Source organism: Panthera tigris, chromosome F2 (assembly GCF_018350195.1).
Source record: "Panthera tigris isolate Pti1 chromosome F2, P.tigris_Pti1_mat1.1, whole genome shotgun sequence".
NCBI classification, from domain to species: domain Eukaryota; kingdom Metazoa; phylum Chordata; class Mammalia; order Carnivora; family Felidae; genus Panthera; species Panthera tigris.
Window position 1 is genome coordinate 48,602,542 of NC_056676.1, and position 18,797 is coordinate 48,621,338.

The window sequence follows — 18,797 nt, forward strand, 5'->3', positions numbered from 1 at the left end:
CTCAAAAGGTACACATTCCCAGTTATAGAATAAGTCCTGGGGATGTAATGTACCACATGATGACTATAGTTAATAATACTGTGCTGCATATTTCAAAGCTCTGGAGAGAGTAGACTTTAAAAGTGGTGATCACGAGAAAAAAAGTTGTAACTATGGGTGGTGGTGGATATTAACTAGGCTTATTGTGGTGACGGTTTTGCAATATAGGCAAGTATCCGATCATTATGTTGCACACCTGACCGTGATTTCATGTTCTATTATGTCAATATAACCTCAATAACAAAAAATCAGGGCCCATGGCAAGGACTCCAGTTAGCTGATGAGATTTTGCCATAAAACCATGAGGGGATCAAGCTCTAAGATATCTCTTATCACCCCTGGTGTGGGAGTCATATACAACTACATGCTGCGACAATTACCTGGTGAACTTAAGATCCAGGAGAAGATTTCTATATGGTTGGGGTCGGTGGATGTTTATATCTGTTTAATGGATGTAAGAATTTTTATTGTCTCTCATTCAATTTCAGGTGACTTTCTTCTGTATAATAATTATCTGGTTTTCATTTAGCAAGTGGCTAATTCAGTTTTCCCTCTTGTCCCCCACGCCTGAGACCTATCCAGTCAGATCTTTTCCTCAGAAACTGATGCCAAACAGATCTTTTCCATCTGGCTTTAGTGCAAGCAGCTTGACTACCTCTTCTGCCTTTAGGTCATCTATAAATAGCAAATCATGACTTCTGTAGAATCCGTAAATTTACGAGGAGGTCAACAGTCCATAAAAATAGGAATCACTAATGTAGCCAAGAGTTAGAAGGAAAAGGGGTGTTTCTGATAATGCTGATAATTTTGTAATACTGATAACACCACTAAAGTATCTGATAATATCATCAAAGGGTTATTTTCACATCATGGTAAGGAACATGGGAAGAGAACTTGCCATGATACTTTTCTACATAGTGGTTAGCAAATCATATAACTTGTAACTTCTATGCCATAGTAAATAGTGAATTTTGGGGTGCTTGGGTGGCTCAGCCGTTTAAGTGTCTGACTTCGAATCAGGTCATGATCTCGTGGTTCGTGAGTTCCAGCCCTGTTTGGCTCTGTGCTGACAGCTCAGAGCCTGGAACCTGCTTCAAATTCTGTGTCTCCCTCTCTCGCTGCCCCTCCCCCACTCACACTCTGTCTCTTTATCAAAAATAAAGAAACATTTAAAAATATTTTAAAAATAGTGAATTATTCCATTAACTCTGTTTTTTCTTTGGACAGTTATTCGTTTCTTGATTTATTTCCAAACCTCTCGATCTTCTCCCTCCTGCCACCAGTCAATTCCCATGTTATCACTGTTTAGCATTCTCTATTGGACCGTTTGGGGACAGGTGAAACTGCTTTCAGCTTGCTTGGTCATTTACTAAGAACTCTGATAGGAGAAGGAAGGAATTAATATTATGGGCTCATTTCAATTTTCATTCCAATGACCCGACTTTATGTCAACAAAGCAATCTCATCCATAACTGTCAGGAGGAACTGGGGAAAAAAATAACCAGAAACCTTGGTTTAGCTGATGGGGGTGGAGATCTGTGGAGGGAAACAGGAGACCTGGATGCATTTTGTAAACCTAAATGTTTTAAGATGTAATTCCAAATATCCTGCTTACTTTGGCTTTCTTTTATCATAAAACAGGCGGCTCTTTGTGCCTTGAAAGAGACACACAGGCTGCAAAGAGTCATCTGAACTGCCCAGTGATGTCTTTAATCTTGACCAATTTGAAACACAAATCTCCATCGTGAAACATTTTCTAAGGAATTCTTACAATGCAGCGTCTGTTCAGAGGATGCTGATTTCAAAACCTCTGTACACAGGGCATAATGAAGAGGGGAAGAAAGTGCACGGTTTCGGGTAACTTAAGAAAAGGAAGAAAATTCGGCAGGAAATGAACGACTACCCAAGTTGAAAGCATGTCGCATGCTATGATTCAGAATAAACGAACTGTAACTCTTCCAGGTTGAACACAGACCACCAGCGCTTGCCCTCAAGCCCTGCAGAGCATTCCAGCTTCCAGTTGTATAAATTTACACAAATAAAAAAGAATGCATGAAGAATGCACTTACCGTAATCACAGGCAAGAGACTTAATGCTTCTCTCTCATCAATAGTTTAGGTTCTGTAATTTTCCATCAACTTTTCTTCTCTTAGAACTATAGAAATTCCAATCACTCAGAAACATGCTGTATGCTTAATGTTTATCCGCGCCAGATGTGGAAAGATTAGCCTTTAAGACCAATCCAAACAGTCTGGTAATCTAGGCATTTCGGATTGCAGAAGAAGCCACTGCGATGTTGGATTTTAGAGCTGCCTGTGTGTACACATGTGAGTATAAGCCAGTGGAGGGGGGAATTCAGCACTCCCTTCAGGACTGATGGGTGCTGTTTGCCCTCAAATCATTCTTCAAGCTTCTCCGGCTCCACTCTCTATTATATGAGGCTGACCTCTGCAGGCTGTTGCCCAGGCTCCCGGTTCAGGGGGCCTCTGGCTGGGTTTGAGCAACCAGAGATTGGAGGAGGCAAGAAGGGAAAAGCCAGGATATGCTCATTTTCCTTCTCTGGCAGTGACTTCATCTCTCATGGTTCCAGTTTCCAATGGAGAAACCCAACATGATTCCAGGGACACAGGGGTGGCTCAGTCGGTTGAGCGTCCCAACTGCGACTCAGGTCATGATCTCACGGTTCTTGGGTTTGAGCCCCATATGGGGCTCTACTATGACAGGGCAGAGCCTGCTTTAGATCCTCTGTCTCCCTCTCTCTCTGCCCCTCCCGCTCATATTCTCTCTCTCTCTCTCTCTCTCTCGGAAAAAAAAAAAAAAAAAACATTAAAAAACAAAAAAACGCAACATGATTCCAGCTTTGACTGGTCACCTTGTGTCTCTCCAGCTTAAGGGTGGCAGTAGTTTATGGCTAGGGCCAATTTTGGGTTGCTTCACTGTCCCCTGTTGAGCTTCTAGCCTTTGTAGTCAATTTCCTTCACTAAATCCCTTTCATTTTAAATACTCAGCATGGTTTCTGTTTCCTAACTGGATGCTGAATGATACAACTGACATATAGGTTAAGTGTCATCTGTTGAATCATGGCTTCCTTTAATTTTATATGGGATCTCCAACTTTTATAATAAAAATGATAATAGCCAATATAGAGAGAGCACTCCATAAGTACCCAGTGAAAGTACTTAGTAAGTCACTAAACAGAGGATAGCTACAGCTTTAGCCTCCAGCTTCTTTTGATAGCAGCTATTAAATCTCCTCTGCTTGAAATATGTAGCATGATTTATGTTATTCTGACTAGACCTTGACTGGCACATAGACTCTTCTAAATTAATTCCAGTAAGTGTCCCCTCGATTCTTTTTTTTTAAATGGTACTTTCAGCCCACTTATGTCTGTATTTATTTCAGCCATACTAAATTTACCAGTTCTTATTTACATCACTGCCTTTCTTTTCCCTTTGGCTCTTTTTTAGAAAATAATAAAAACAGATGCAAACCATCCAATTGCATGAATACCGTTTACGGAGTTAAGAGATGCTGCTGAAAAGGAATTTTTGACCAGCAGGCCGTGATTACGTGACACTTTGAAGTGTTCATCATCAAGTAATGCACGGAAGATGCACTTGGCAAAAAAGGGTGATTGAGAGGTATGTGAACACTTAACAGTTTAAAACTTGAGGACTTCTGTATTTGCTTTCCTACCAGGGAAATACAGAATTCTGCTGGCTGGCTCCTACCACTAGTGTGATTAGAATACTTTTATTGACCATTTTGATCTTCTTGCCACCTGCCATATCTTCTTATGTTATAAAACATAACTTTTCATGCTATAAGGAAACAAGTGATGAAAATCAAACGCTTCCAGTCACAGCCCATTGACACACGTGTAGACAGCTTTCTAAGACAACCCCGGAAAATTTCTGCCTGTGGTATATAATCCCCTCCCCTTGAGTATGAGCAAAGCTGAAGATGATGGATATCACTCCCACGATCATGTTATATTAGACAGCAGAAGCGATTTTGCAGGTGTAATTAAGTCCCCTAATCAGTTGACTTTGACTTACCCTGGATGGGCCTGCCTTAATCACATCAGACCTTAAAAGGCACTGCCTCCTTCCTGCCACAGATTCAAAGTGTTCCAGGGAGGACCTCTGGAAGGAACCACGTGGTAAAGACACGAGAGGGGCCTCTGGTAACCGAGAACTGCCCCCAGATAACAAACAGCAAAAAAAAAAAAAGCAGGGGTCTTAGGCCTACAACCACAAGGAAATGAGTTCTGCCAACAACCTAAGGAAGGTTGGAAGTGTATCTCTCCCTAGTCAAGCTTCCCGATGAGGACTCACCTGGCTGATCCCTTAACTTCAGCTTTGTATGACACTAATCCGAGCTGGATTCCTGACCCACAAAAGTGGGAGGTAATAAATTTGTGTTGTGTTACTTCACTGAGCTTGTGGTAATTTGTTACATAGTAATAGAAAACTAGTATAGTCTATTGGGATAGCAGCAAAATCCATAATAGCCATATAGCCATAATAGCCATATAGCCATATTAAGAAAATTATAAAATTTTACTGATGCATAAAAGAGGATTTGGAAAACTGGGAAGATATAGTATGTGCCTAATGGGAAGATTAAATGTTTTAAAGATGCCAATCTCAAAGTAGTTTTTATAACAGACAAGAAATGCATTAATAGTCCAAATATTTTAGGAAAAAAAAAGGAAAATATTTAAACAGAAAATGCGCAGAACATTTGGAAATCTGTGAGAAAGGTCACTCTGGAAATAACACACAAGGCACTAATCCATACTCTTTAATTGGAACTAACGGTAGAACAGACCTAAGTTTTGGACCAAGAAAACTCGACTGGACTGAGATAGTAAATTCCAGAGGTGGGAGGATAAATGACTTTGCAAACCAACACAGGTATAAAAGTAAGCACAGAGAGAGTGAAGTTAACCAAACCCATAGTGGGAATAGATTTGTGATAATTTTAGGACACAGGACATGTGAAATCTCTCTGTATGGTGTAAAGGCACTTATACATTATTATAGATTATCTTTGAAATATGATGATATCTGGTTTACTCATCTTACAGTGTACTTTGATTAGTTATGCGAATACGTAGCTTACAAATGCACGGATATGGGCTCAGGTCATGATCTCACAGTTTGTGAGTTTGTGGGACTCTGGGCTGACAGCTCAGAGCCTGGGGCCTGCTTCCGATTCTGTGTCTCCCTCTCCCTGCCCCTCCCCACGCAGGCTTTGTCTTTCTGAAAAATAAAAAAATAAACATTCTTTAAAAATTCATGGATGTTAGGCGACAGATGGAGCACAGCATAACGTATAGAGTTGTCAAATCATTATGCTGTACGCCTGAAAAAAAAGCATGGCTGTTAATAGAGGATTAGCTGTTTGCTGAAACCTGAATCTGGACCCAAAATTTACAGAGAGGGGCCATTTGAAGTCCCTGGGTGGTAGCAGCAGCAGGAGTTGCCATTGGCTAGAAGCCAGACTCTGGCGGCGCCCTCCCCTCCTCTCCAGCCTGTAGACTGCTACCACCACGGTGGTTTGGCCACAGAAAGGCACCAGCTGGGACCTTGTTCAGCTTCACACAGGGCTGTTTCATGGGTGAGCGATCTGTGTAGCTTTGCTTAAAAGAATCCCACGCTTGGTGTCCGGTTCTGTTAACACTGTCTTGAAATTCTTAATTTTTTTTTTCATCAAAGGACCCTGCATTTTCCTTTTGCACTGACCCTGCAAATTATGTAGCAAGCCCTAGCTTCAGAACCCATTTGGATTTTTGCCTCTTTCTGACAAACAGGAATGAAACTTACTTGTAGTTAGACACTGGCCCACTAGTGAGCATTCCTCCAAATGCCCCGACTTGCTCCCTTTCCACACGGTTCCTTCTCTCTAATATCCATCAGCTGAGACCACTATAACTTCCAGGAAACTGCCCGGGTCTCTAAAGAGACCTTGCTGAGTTGAATTTCGCCTCCGCAGCATTGCCATTCTATGAATAATCTCCACCTTGTTACAGGTGTGGCAAAACTGTCCTGCCGGATTCGGATTCCAGCCAGTGGCGTATTAAGGACCCTACCTGGTGGGTGGCCTGGGTCCCCCGGGGATGCTTTCTTCCAGAATGGACAGAGGAGGACAGATGGGGTTAGAAAAAGATAGTATCAGTCAGAAGTCAAGAATGATCACTCAGTAGTGAATTTCTACCACTGCATGTAACTTACCCTCCCTGAACCTCAGTTTCCACATCTGTGAATGGTGCAAATAGAGGAGGTATCAACCCCCCTAGGATTGTCCAGAGGACACAGAGTATGTGTAAAAGACTTCGTGTGGTTCCTGGGGCTTAGTGAGTGTTAGCACTTATGAAACATCAGTTCTTTTTAAATTTTTTATATTTAAAAAAATGTCTGCTGAAGTATAATGACATACAAGGTTATATTAGTTTCAGGTGTACAGCATATTGATTCAAAAATTCTATACATTACTCAGTGCCCACCGCAATAAGTGTAATCACCACCTGTCCCCATACAACGCTATTACATGGTTGACTATATTCCCTATGCTGTTCCTTTTCACCCCTGTGACTTATTTTATAACTGGAAGTTGGTATCTCTTAATCCCCTTTACCTACTTCACAGATCCCCCCACCCACCTCCCCTTTGGCAACCACGAGTTCTCTGCATTTAAGAGTGGTTTTTTTTTGTTTGTTTGTTTGTTTCTGAAACATCTTGGTTTTTTTTTTAATGTTTATTTGTTTATTTTGAGAGGCGGGAGGGGCAGAGAAAGAGGTGGAGAGAGAATCCCCAGCAGGCTCCCAGCTCTCAGGGCTGAGCCCCAGGCCCCCTGGATCCCAACTGTGAGATCATGGCCTGAGGGGAAATCAAGAGTTGGCTGGCTTAACCCACTGAGCCCAAGCAGGCGGCTCTGAAACAATGAATCTTAGTCATTTGGGTCATGGACCCCTGGGAGAACCTGATGATACCTATGGTTCTGCGCCTCCCAATGTCACCTCCTAAAAAGAGCTTGCCCGCAGTGCCAGTTTGACAACCCCTGAAGGTGGTTCGTGGACCCAGGTTAGGGCACTTGCCTCTCAGGGGTCACTTAGGCGGTGCCGTCTCCACTCCCGCCCTTCAAGCTTCCACCTGTGGCCGCCGGAACGCCGCCACCGGCCCGGACTCGGCAGGCGGCTTCTCCGCGAGGGTCCGGGCGGGCCGAGCGGCGGCGCCGGAGGGGGCGGGCTCGGCTCTCGGCCCGCCCCGTGTCGGGCTCGGGGTAGGGGCTCTGGCCTATTACAGGATGGAAACTCGGGTGTCCAGAGGGGCGGGAGGGAGAGGGAGTCGGAGGGAGGCGCGCGGGTGAAAGGGGCATTGATGCAGCCTGCGGCGGCCTGGGAGCACGGCGGGGCCAGACTCTGATCAGGTCCCGGCTCCGCGTCTCCTCCTCCTTCTCCTCCTCCTCCTCCTGCTCCGCGCCTCCCCGGGCCGCCGCGCGCCATGCGCCCCCACGGCCCCGCCGCGGCCTCTCCGCAGCGGCTCCTCGGCCTCCTGCTGCTGTTGCTGCTGCAGCTGCGGGCGCCGTCGAGCGCCTCCGAGACCCCCAAGGGGAAGCAAAAGGCGCTGCTCCGGCAGAGGGAGGTGGTGGACCTGGTGAGTGCGGCGGCGGGGACAGAGCCGCGGGCCGCACCGGGAGGACGTGCGTCCAGCTGTTGGGGGCGGGGTGGTCTGTACAGCTGTGTAGGTGGGTCGTGCGTGCGACTGGGTGTCCCGCTTTGTCTGCGTCCACGTGTAAGGTAGGACCTGCGCTAGGCGTGCGGTGAGGTCGTGGCACTCGCACGGGAGACCCTAATGGCAGGGCCATCGTGGAACGGAGATGCGACGTGGGTCGGGTGGGACGCCCCAAAATACAGGGAGACGCCCAATAATTTCTGGTCTCTGAGGGCCCTCCACACCCCAGGAAGATGGAGAGGGTTAGGGCGGCAATGAGAGTAGGAGGAGGAGCTTAGGTAGGTTGGAAGGTGGGCCTGGGAGCTGCCTGGGAGACCCTAGACTCGCTGATCCCTTGGGTGGGCCTGGCCCAGAGCCCTGTGACGTGTCCTGTGTTGGGGCTGGTGGCCACGTCTGCCTGCAGGAGAGAATAACAACCCTTACAAAGCATCCGTCCAACTCTTTGTAACTTGAATACTATGAGTCATGTGGGTCATCTTCCTAGGAAGTATGGGCTGCAATTTACTTTGCTGGACGACCACAGCTCAGGACCGGAATGGTTCAGACGGATTAAGGCCAGAAGGGGAAAATGAAGGGACCCCGCACTAACCCTCCAAGGACCCATTTCATTGTTCTGTTTAGACAGACAGGTAGTCAGTTCTTCCAGATACCCTCAGTCCCCAGCCTGTGGCCACCAAGCTGGAGCATCACAGTGGAGCTAAGGGAGAAGACAGTTTCCAGGACAGCAAATAGCCCAAGTGCTTTCTGAAGGGCTAATCTATGGGAAGGTCTGTTTGCTTAAAGCTCTTTCCCTCCGAAAATCAACAAACCTAGCCCTGTGTCTAGAGCTGTCCTTTCACAAGCTACCATATTCCTTGGCACATAATAAACTTAAGTCCTTAAGCCAATCTTATTTGCAGACAAATACGGTTTACAGGCATTGCAGGGCATAAAGTGGGGGCATTGTTTTGATAAAAACCGTTTTGAATTTGTTAAGTTGCCATTATAAACTGAGCTAATAAACCAAACTCCCTGGCAGCTAGTTCTATGCCAGATTCAAAGGCTCTGGAAAAAAATTCCTGCCATTGCACACTGCACTTTTTGGTGATGTGCTATGTAATTTTGTTCCACAAAGCAGACAATGTGTTCAGGGCTACAGTTCTATTTTAAGTGTCTAAGTTGTTTAAAACTGTACCAAATGGTTGTGGTTCATCTGCAGTTTGCATTTATGAATTTGCAATTATGATACACAAAATACCCCTTTTCTCCATAAAGCTAGCAATTTTTTCTTTTCCTCCATGGATTTTCAGTACCTGCGGTTTCCCACAAATCTCGCCCTGCTTGGAAAAGCTTATTGTGCAGCCAAGCTCAGGTGCATCCTGTAGATTGGATTTGGTTTTGCTAGAGAAAAAAATGTTCATGTGGTCATTAAGAAGGTTTCAACAGATTCTATAAAACAACTTCTTTGTACAGAATCTGTCAAAGCGTTCCTTTCAAGCTTCCAGCAAGCTCTGCCCCCTGGTGGCCATGGAGAGAAATAGGGGCTCATTCTACCGACATTTATAGAACCCCTGCCTAGTACTAAGCATGTGCTGGGATAGCATTTTATTTTATTTTATTTTTTTAACTTTTAAAAATTTATTTTTGAGAGAAAGTGAGAGAGAGAGTGTGAGTGGGGGAGGGGCAGAGAGAGAGGGAGACACAGAATCAGAAGCAGGCTGCAGGCTCCAGGCTCTGAGCTGTAAGGACAGAGCCCTGTGCTGGGCTTGAACCCACCAATTGAGAGATCATGACCTGAGCTGAAGTTGGCCACTTAACCAACAGAGCCACCCAGGCGCCCCAAGGGTTAGCATTTTAAAGTGAGAAGACAGATGTAATACCTGTGGAACCAAATTCAATATAATTATGTGGTCACTGAAATGCAGATTATTTCTTTATTTTTTATTTTTTTGAGAGAGAGAGAGCACACGAGTGGAAGATGGGCAGAGAGAGAGAATCTTAAGCAAGCTCACTCAGCATGGTGTCCAACTTGGGGTTTGATCTTACCACAGTAAGATCATGACCTGAGCCAAAATCAAGAGTTGGATGCTTAATCAACTGAGCCATCCAGGGACCCCTGTTTTAGAATATTTTGTATTTTAGCGTGTCTTCAAATACTTTCGAAATTTTATTAAATACTTTTCTTACTACTTCCTTGGCAATAAATAAATAGTGCTTTTTTTTTCTTACATCAGGAAAATGGCAGTGGCCAAAGTCATGACATAAATCATTTATCAAAACATAGGGCACCTGGGTGGCTCAGTCGGTTGGGCATCCGACTTTGGCTCAGGTCATGATCTTGTGGTCCGTGGGTTCAAGCTGTGCTTTGGGCTCTGTGCTGACAGCTCAGAGCCTGGAGCCTGCTTCGGATTCTGTGTCTCCCTCTCTCTCTGTTCCTCTCCCACTCATGCTCTGTCTCTCTCTGTCTCAGAAATAAACGCTAAAAAAAAAAAAAAAAAAAAAAAAAATTGAAACAAAGATGAGGGGCCCCTGAGTGGCTCTGGCATTTGAGGATCTGACTTTTGATTTTGCCTCAGGTCATAATCCCAAGGTCATGGAATCCAGCCTCCCCTCCCCCCCATCAGCATGGAGCCTGCTTAAGATTCTCTCTCTCCTCTCTCTATACCCCTCTGCCCTTCTCCCCTGCTCTCATGCACTCTCTCTCTCTCTCTTTCTAAAATAAATTGTAAAAAAACAAACCTAAAGCTGGCGATGGGAAAAGAAATTGATTGGGAAACATTATATACATGAGGATCCTTCCTAGGCAATGTCATTACTGGATTTTATAATATGACCATGTCTAATCCCAGATGGCGAAATTGAAAGATAAGTTTTGAAGTTATTTTAATCTATAAGGAATCTTGGGGTTTTGTTGTTGTTGTTGTTGTTGTTGTTGTTCTCACTGGACAGGATCTTTATATAGAATGACAGTATACTTTACACAAATAGGGGAATGTTAAAGTAAAAATTTAAGTGGATCGCATTTGTGGTTTGGAGGGCCCTAATAAGTGGACGAATTCAGGAATAGACATGGGAATTAGACGGAGATAAAATATCACCCTTACCACTTATCCAGCTACATTGGTATGAGTGGCTTATGTGTGCTGGCTGGCAGGTTTGCTAATGTTGCCTTTCCCAGCTCTAGACCCTGGCAAGGTCCACCCGAGGGAGTAGACATACTTGCCCAGTATCACTGCCTTACATGGTCTTGGGGGAATAATAAGAATCCTTACGGCTGACATACACTGCTTACTGTGCCCCGCACTGCTCTAAGCACATTTTATATATTATCTCACTTCAATCTCATACGAAACCTACAAGGTAAGAATCTTTACTATTTTCTTCATTTTACAGGTAAGGAAACGGGCACTGAAACGTTGAGTCAGTTGCCTTATCTCACAGAGCTAATATGTGGTTGAGCCAGGATTAAAATCCAGAGAATCTGGTGCAAGAACTCATGCTCTTAACTTCTACCTGACACCGAGAAATAATCATAGCACTTAAGAGGTTGGATAGATTCCTGCCACCCTAATGAAAACCAGCGGTCACCTGTAACCATGTCATTCACTCCTAAGAAGGAGTGAGGTTGGAGGCCAGACGTGTTACCCTAGTGACACTCCCTTCACATAAAAATAGAAGCAGGAGATGTGCGATCCATTTCAAAGGTTTCGCCCGTTTAAGATAATTATTAACTAAGCTTTTTAAATAATTTTATCACTAGGAATATATCTTAGGGAGATAATTCAAAAGACGAAGAAAGCTCTATGTATGAAGATTTTCATTACAATAATATTAATGACAGACAACATAGGAACAGCCTAAGTATCCCCAAATAATGCAATGGTTGCATAAAAATTTTTTAAAGTATCATTCTGAAATCCAAGTAAATAAGTTTACAGCATATAAGGTCAGAAGAAAATGGCAGTGTATTCAATTATGTTCACGCTAAAGTACAGCTATTTAAAAATTGTGTATACTTTTACTAAGCAGTAGAAAAAAGCAGGCAAATGAAAACATTGTGTCATCTTTGACTTGTGTGTGTGCATGCGTGCCTACAGTCTGTGCAATGAAAAGAACAGGAAAGAAATCTTAACATTTTAGAAATCGTTTTAAAATCAGTTCTCTATAATAACTCATTTAGAACATGAACCAGTAGTATGAAGAGATTCTGCACTCCAGGTGCTCAAAAATAAATGCAATTCTAATCAGAATGAGTCTTGGAATCGTAAGTGGTGAGAGTTTGTCCCTATTTCCTTTTTCTGCTCTAGTATAATGGAATGTGCTTACAAGGACCTGCAGGGGTGCCTGGGCGAGACGGAAGCCCTGGGGCCAATGGCATTCCTGGGACCCCTGGGATCCCCGGTCGGGATGGATTCAAAGGAGAAAAGGGAGAATGCCTGAGGGAAAGCTTTGAGGAGTCCTGGACACCTAACTACAAGCAGTGCTCGTGGAGTTCACTGAATTACGGCATTGATCTTGGCAAAATTGCGGTAAGTGAAGTCTGAATTATTTTAAAGTTGAAGCAAAACTTAAGAGTTTTCATAGTTAAGTGTGAATTTTGGATGAGATTTTATTTTATTTTTACTAAAAGACTTTTTACAAAATTAAGGAGTAGGGACCCTGTAGCTTTTAAGTTAGGATTAATGAAAAAAAAAAAGCTAACCTTTCAAAGTTGATTTTATAAAGGTATTTCTAAGACAAATCACCATGTTATTTTAGCCCGGATAATATCTAACATAACTTACTCTCCCCTTTTTAAATGCAAACAAAAAGGGAGAGTGTGAGTGTCTGTGTTGGATGGTAAGCAACCTTCCAGTCTTGTCCTAAAGTGAATTTAAATTTAAATTAGTGTAAGAAATTCTGCTGTGGCTCCAGACCACGAAAGAGTGGGAAAAAATTTCCAAGAAACTACCCTGTGATAGGAATTATCTCGAAGTGGGAAGTCTATTGGTATTTGTCCTTATTCTGGGTAGCAGGTGTGGCTTAAAATTGCTAAGCTTACGGGAGGTAGAATGGACCAGAGATATACTACAGTGAGCATTTAAAGTTTGTCTGTGAGGGTACCTGGGTGGCTCAGTCGGTTAAGCGTCAGACTGGTTCAGGCCATGAACTCACAGTTCATGAGTTCGAGTCCCGCGTCGGGCTCTGTGTTGACAGCCTGCTTCAGATTCTGTGTCTCCCTTTCCCTCTGCTCCTCCCCAGCTTGCACTCTGTCTCCCTCTCTCAAAAATAAATAAACATTAACAAAATTTTTTAAAAAAAATTGTGAGGCTCCTGGGGTGGCTCAGTCAGCTAAGCATCTGACTCTTGATTTCAGCTCAGGTCATGATCTCACAGTTTGTGAGCTTGGGCTCTGCACTGACAGCGTGGAGCCTGTTTGGGCTTCTCTCTCCCTGTCTTTCTGCCTCTCCTCTGCTCGATGTCTCAATGAATAAATAGATACATACATACATACATAAACAAACAAACAAACAAATGAACTTAAATTAAAAAAAAAAATTGTCTGTAATGGTGAGGTGGGGGAAAAGTACTCAAAAGAGCCTGTGTGGCAAAGCATTTTGATTCATGACTCTAGTCACTTTAATTAGTGTTTGCTTCAAAAGCAATTGGCAAGACGATCGGGATGGCACAGAGCTGAAGAAGCTTGGTGCTATTTCTAAGCCTCTTTCTTCTTTTGTTGCCCAGTGCCGTACCTGGTTCTGTATGTACAATGTATTATTCCTTGATAGTAACTACTCCTACCATCAGCCAATGCAAATAGAAGAGATTTTACTTTCGGAACACTCTGAGATGCTCCTCGCCGCAGCTTTTTCACACCTGCTCGATTGCAAACCGTTCGAGACTGTTCGGACGGACTGGTTACTTACAGTTCATCAAAAGTCGCTGAGTTCTACAACTATCCGTGTGGACTCTACATATTTAATATGTTTTTAAGTTTCTTAGGAGCGGTCAGAATGGGTTTGGGAGTTTTCTGCAAGTGAAAGATAGTAGACCGTGAGCCAGTGGGGAGACAAATTTTGCAAAGAGCAATGAGAGAAAGAGACCCGGGCTTTCTAATTGTGTCAGATAGGTAAAGACTAAAACCCCCACCTGTGCTTCACCCCTGGTACTGTTTGCTGTTGCTCGAAAAAAGAAACTGGTCAAGAATAAGTATATAGAGACAGGGCTAGTCTAGAATATGGACAGGGCTGGTCCAGAATATAAAGTCCACGAGGGCAGAGATTCTGTTTCATTTACTGCTGTGACTGTAACATCCAGCATAAAGGGCTCAGGAGATATTTTTTGGAATGGAAAAAAAAAGTCAATATATAGATTGGTTTGGTTTAAAATACGGAAGACTAGCTGTTTTGAGTAAAACCAAAAGATACCTTCAATGGCGTGAATAATTTTAAGACTGCTGTAATTTGATTTTCTGAGAGTACCTCATATCAGACTTTTATCTATCTTGCAGAGAACCTCTCTCCTTCTGTAAAAGTTAAGCTTTTTAAAATGTAATTTGAGGGGCACCTGGGTGGCTCATTCAGTTAAGCGTCCAACTCTTGGTTTCGGCTCAGGTCATGATGTCACGGTTTTGTGGGTTTGAGCCCCACATGGGGCTCTGTGCTGGCAATGCAGATCCTGCTTGGGATCCTCTCTCTCCCCCTCTGCAGGGGAGGGGCAGAGAGAGAGGGAGACACAGAATCCAAAACAGGCTCCAGGCTCTGAGCCGTCAGCACAGAGCCCGACACGGGAGTCGAACTCATCAACTGTGAGATCGTGACCTAAGCCGAAGGGAGACGCTTAACCGACTGAGCCACCCAGGCAGCCCTGAAAGCATAATTTTAATGAAAGTTGAAAACGCTAACAAAACCTTGTTTCTGTGTTTGTGACAGGAGTGTACGTTTACAAAGATGCGCTCCAACAGTGCTTTACGAGTTTTGTTCAGCGGCTCACTTCGGTTAAAATGCCGAAGTGCGTGCTGTCAGCGTTGGTATTTCACGTTCAACGGAGCTGAATGTTCAGGACCTCTTCCCATTGAAGCCATAATTTATTTGGACCAAGGAAGCCCTGAACTCAATTCAACAATTAATATTCATCGCACTTCTTCTGGTATGTAGAATAGTGACTGCATGATGTGCCTTACGTCTTTAGAGACCAAAACTGGTTTTGAATCCGCTGGCATGTTGGCTCACTAGCCTCTGAGAAGGAGACCTATAGCAGGTTTTCAGCACATGATTCTTCATCCTGGTTGCATTTCAGAATTCCCTGAAATGGATCTTTAAAAAAAAAACATGCAGATGCCTGGGTCCCACCTCTGACCAACTGAGTCAGAATCTCTGTGGATCAGACTGTATTTTTTAAAAGATCCCCAAGGTTGAAAATTACTGAGTTAGATGAAATGGCAAAACAGTCTCTAATGCCATAGAGCAGTGGTTTTCAACCATGGCTACGTATTCGGCTCAACTGGGGCACTTTAAAAAAATCCCTGTACCTGAGTACCACCCCTCCAGGGGGTCTGACTTAACGGGTATGGAGGCTGCTGAGGGAATGGATTGCAGAATCTCTTCCAGTTATTTTAATGCTCATGAGATCCACTAGCATAGACTGATAAGGAGATTACTTCTCTGCCTTGTCCTTTAAAAGGATGGATACGGTCTGCTGAACTTGCAAAAGAGAACATGGCCATACTGCATTCTCTGTTTCTGTGAAAGAATGACATTCATTTCAACCAGTGTTTGCTTAAACTGTAAGGGAAAAAACTTGGTTGGTTTGTTCTGTCTTAAGGCTCATTCACGAAAATTTGGACGATACCAAGAAATAGAACTGGGGGGCTGCCGATTAAAGCCATCACCCAGACGTACCACTATCAATATTTGGTTTCTTGAGTTGCAGTGGGATCGCACAGCATGACCGCCCATGCTGGGAGAATCACAAGATGTATCCATTTCCCTGATTTCTTGCAAGGATTTCTCACTAATCTTGCACTTAAAAATGGCAGAGGGAAGAGAAGAGATCCCTCCACTGTAAACCAGAGGAAATTATATTTCAGCATGCTTTGGGGATTCAAGTCAGATACTGAACCCAGAAACCAGTATCTCACATTTCTTATTCCTAAGAAATTAAGGGCGTCCCTTCCACATTCTTCCTCAGATCCCCACCATATCTTTCAGATATAAAGAAGATATTTTAATCCCCTCTTTTTGCACATAGAGAAGGTCCAGGGAAATAAAGTGTGTTACCCAGGACAGTAGAGTCAGTGTCCAGGAAAGCAGAAACCAGCTCCTTGCCTGCCCTCTTGTCTCCCCAACCCACTCTTTGGTCTGGTTAAAAAGCTTCATCACTAAGTCCTTAGATACATGTGCTGGAAAGGATGATATGTTTTGCATCTTGAGAAGCAGTCTCTAAAATAAGAAAAATCTGGATATAAAATTAAGATTTGATTAGGAAGTGATATGTGTTAAATAGTCGTTGGAATGAGTAACTTACTTTCTATTGTATTACCTTTAAGGTGTTTGAGCTAATATCTTGCTATGATATGGGCCCTCAGGCCCATGAACTGTGACCTATACGTGCATATGCCTTATAAATTATTTAATATAGCATTTCCCAACCCTGTTGTGGAAACTCATTTGGTGTGATCCGTTGGGTGGAATGTCAGAAGTAATTTATTACTCATAACAGTTTCTGTGTTAAGGTTATGGAAGGTTACCCCTATAATAAAGTCACTTTCCCTCTCACACTGTTACTCTTTCTTGAGAGAAAGGAGACCTACTTAGCACATTGAGGTTGACTGAAAGTCTTGGATATATCCATGGGAGTTTGAAAACATTTGAATGCTACTTTGTTACCTGGGTCTAGGAGGAAAATAGGTCTAGAACTCCCAATTCCAACATATTTTAGATGCTTAATAAATTGCAATAGTATATTACCATTGCAAAAATGTTCATTCATTCAAAAAACATTATGTTATATGTTAAAGACCATGAAGTGACCCTTTGACTCCTCCTGCAAGACTGATGCTAGACCCCAACTTGTCTTATTACATCATGCAGTGTGAGGTGAGCAAGCTTCTAGGCCGTGGATCTGCAGAACTTGGGAGAACACGAGTATTATTTCTGGGCATTTTCACCAAGTGTGGCCCTAGGTTAAATGGAATTGTGGTCACACTGCTTAGTTCTCCCCGCTTTGAAAGGGGCCTGAACCACAGTCGTATCACTGGATTCTGAGGGACTTACCTTAGATTCACTGATGTGTCCGCTAAAAGAAGGAGATAGCGTCAGATCTACATTACTGAGGCTCAGCCGGATTGTACTAACCTACCAAATGGGAAATCTGACCAGTCGCATGATGGCATCCCTCCACTACTCATATATCGGGACCCATTTTCTTAAAGAATCTGGCAACCTTTGGTGCCTTTTCCTCCTTACACAGACACATATCTTTTTGTCTGTTAAAATGACCTTGGGGATTTTTTTTTTTTTAATATAGAAGAACCATGGTAAGATGGAATGCAAGTTGTATATTAGCATGTGAAAGTCCAGAGACCCTGAGAAAATTTGTATATTTATAAAGCAGAAGAACACAGAGGAAAAACAACGCTGCTTGTTTTTTCACCGTGAGGAAATTCTATGAAAAATGGGATTCCCAGGTTGGAGGACTGGTATAATGATTATGCTAGAATTTCTTTTAATGTTTTAAAAGTCCTTTCTTCTCCGTGAATGCCATCAAGTGTATAGGTAAGTGTTGGAAAAGACTTCCTTTAAAAAAGACCTGCATATCAAATAAAACTCTTGGCTTTCAAAAGTGTAGGCTTCCTTTGTTTAGTCAAATAAATTGCTTTTTTTGTTTTCAGTCACCTAAACTTTCAGGAACTAAACAGACTCTGCTTTTATGGTCAAAACCTGTAAGAAAACTATCTGTTAAGCTTATATCATCAAATGGATAGGAATACATCTCTTAAAAATATTTACTTGGTAAGAAAAAGAGAATTTATCTCTATGAAGTCCTGATTAAGTGTTAGAATTTTTAATTCATCGTACATTAAATAGATTCGTTATCCAGCTTGCTAAAGCACTAAAATTTAGATGAAGATTTTTGCTTTTCGTTCTAAAGAAAGATGTACCTTTCATCTCTGTTCTGCAGTGGAAGGACTTTGTGAAGGAATTGGTGCCGGACTAGTGGATGTTGCTATCTGGGTTGGGACTTGTTCGGATTACCCGAAAGGAGATGCCTCTACTGGATGGAATTCAGTGTCTCGCATTATTATTGAAGAACTACCAAAATAGATTCTTTAATTTTCATTCCCTACCTCTTTTTTATTAAACCTTTGAAGGGTTCATTTTAGTGGCGTTTTATATAATGTCTAATGTATACATCTGAATAAAAAACAAAGCTAAATGTGTTTACAGACCAAAGTGTGATTTCACACTGTTTGAAAATCCAGTATTACTCATTTTCCTTCAATCAAAACTGGTTTCAGGATTTTGTAGTTGATTAGAATACGTTCTTCGTATTCCCCATTCCCTGAACCCGTAATTTGGGACGTCATCGCGGTCTTGAACTTTTCCTATTGTCTTAGGATAGCACCTTTTAAAACAGAAGGCTACCAGTTTTTGTATAAGTTGTAAATGTTCAGAACTGTTTTATACATCTGTGAAATAAAACTTGTTTCAGACTATTTTAATATCTTTAACCTAATTGCTACTAAAGTTAGAGTCCTTAGTACTTTATACCTGAAAAGTTGGGTTCAATTAATAATCATATATATATTAAATTTTAGTACATGTACTGCTTCATATTTTGAGGCGTATAAAGGGAAGGGGGGTATTTACGTGTCAGGAAATACATTAACGAGTACTTTAGGAATTTTATCTCTAACAAAGAATAAAAAGATGTGAATTCTGCCCTCCCAACGGCTTACTTCCAATTGATAGGGAGGATAAAATATGTACACAATTAACATTAAATCAAAGATCAATATGTTGATTGTCATAAAAGTTGTTGAAGGGGTTGGCATAATTC

General features: G+C 42.6%; 1 protein-coding gene across 1 annotated transcript; it reads left to right on the forward strand.

The window, feature by feature from the left end:
• Positions 1-7,547: 7,547 nt before the first annotated feature.
• CTHRC1 (collagen triple helix repeat containing 1) lies at positions 7,548-18,453 on the forward strand. Its single transcript, XM_042973210.1, has 4 exons — positions 7,548-7,700; positions 12,065-12,286; positions 14,669-14,885; positions 17,919-18,453. Exons 1-4 carry the CDS (start codon positions 7,548-7,550, stop codon positions 18,059-18,061), a joined length of 735 nt encoding a protein of 244 aa, XP_042829144.1. The 3' UTR covers positions 18,062-18,453.
• Positions 18,454-18,797: the final 344 nt, after the last annotated feature.

Bases quoted from the DNA above. Each gene is read 5' to 3' on its own strand.
- CTHRC1 (XM_042973210.1), top strand. From the start codon at position 7,548: ATGCGCCCCCACGGCCCCGCCGCGGCCTCTCCGCAGCGGCTCCTCGGC. The intron at 7,701-12,064 runs GTGAGTGCGGCG...TTTCTGCTCTAG, and splicing joins AGAGGGAGGTGGTGGACCTG to TATAATGGAATGTGCTTACA. The intron at 14,886-17,918 runs GTATGTAGAATA...TCTGTTCTGCAG, and splicing joins TATTCATCGCACTTCTTCTG to TGGAAGGACTTTGTGAAGGA.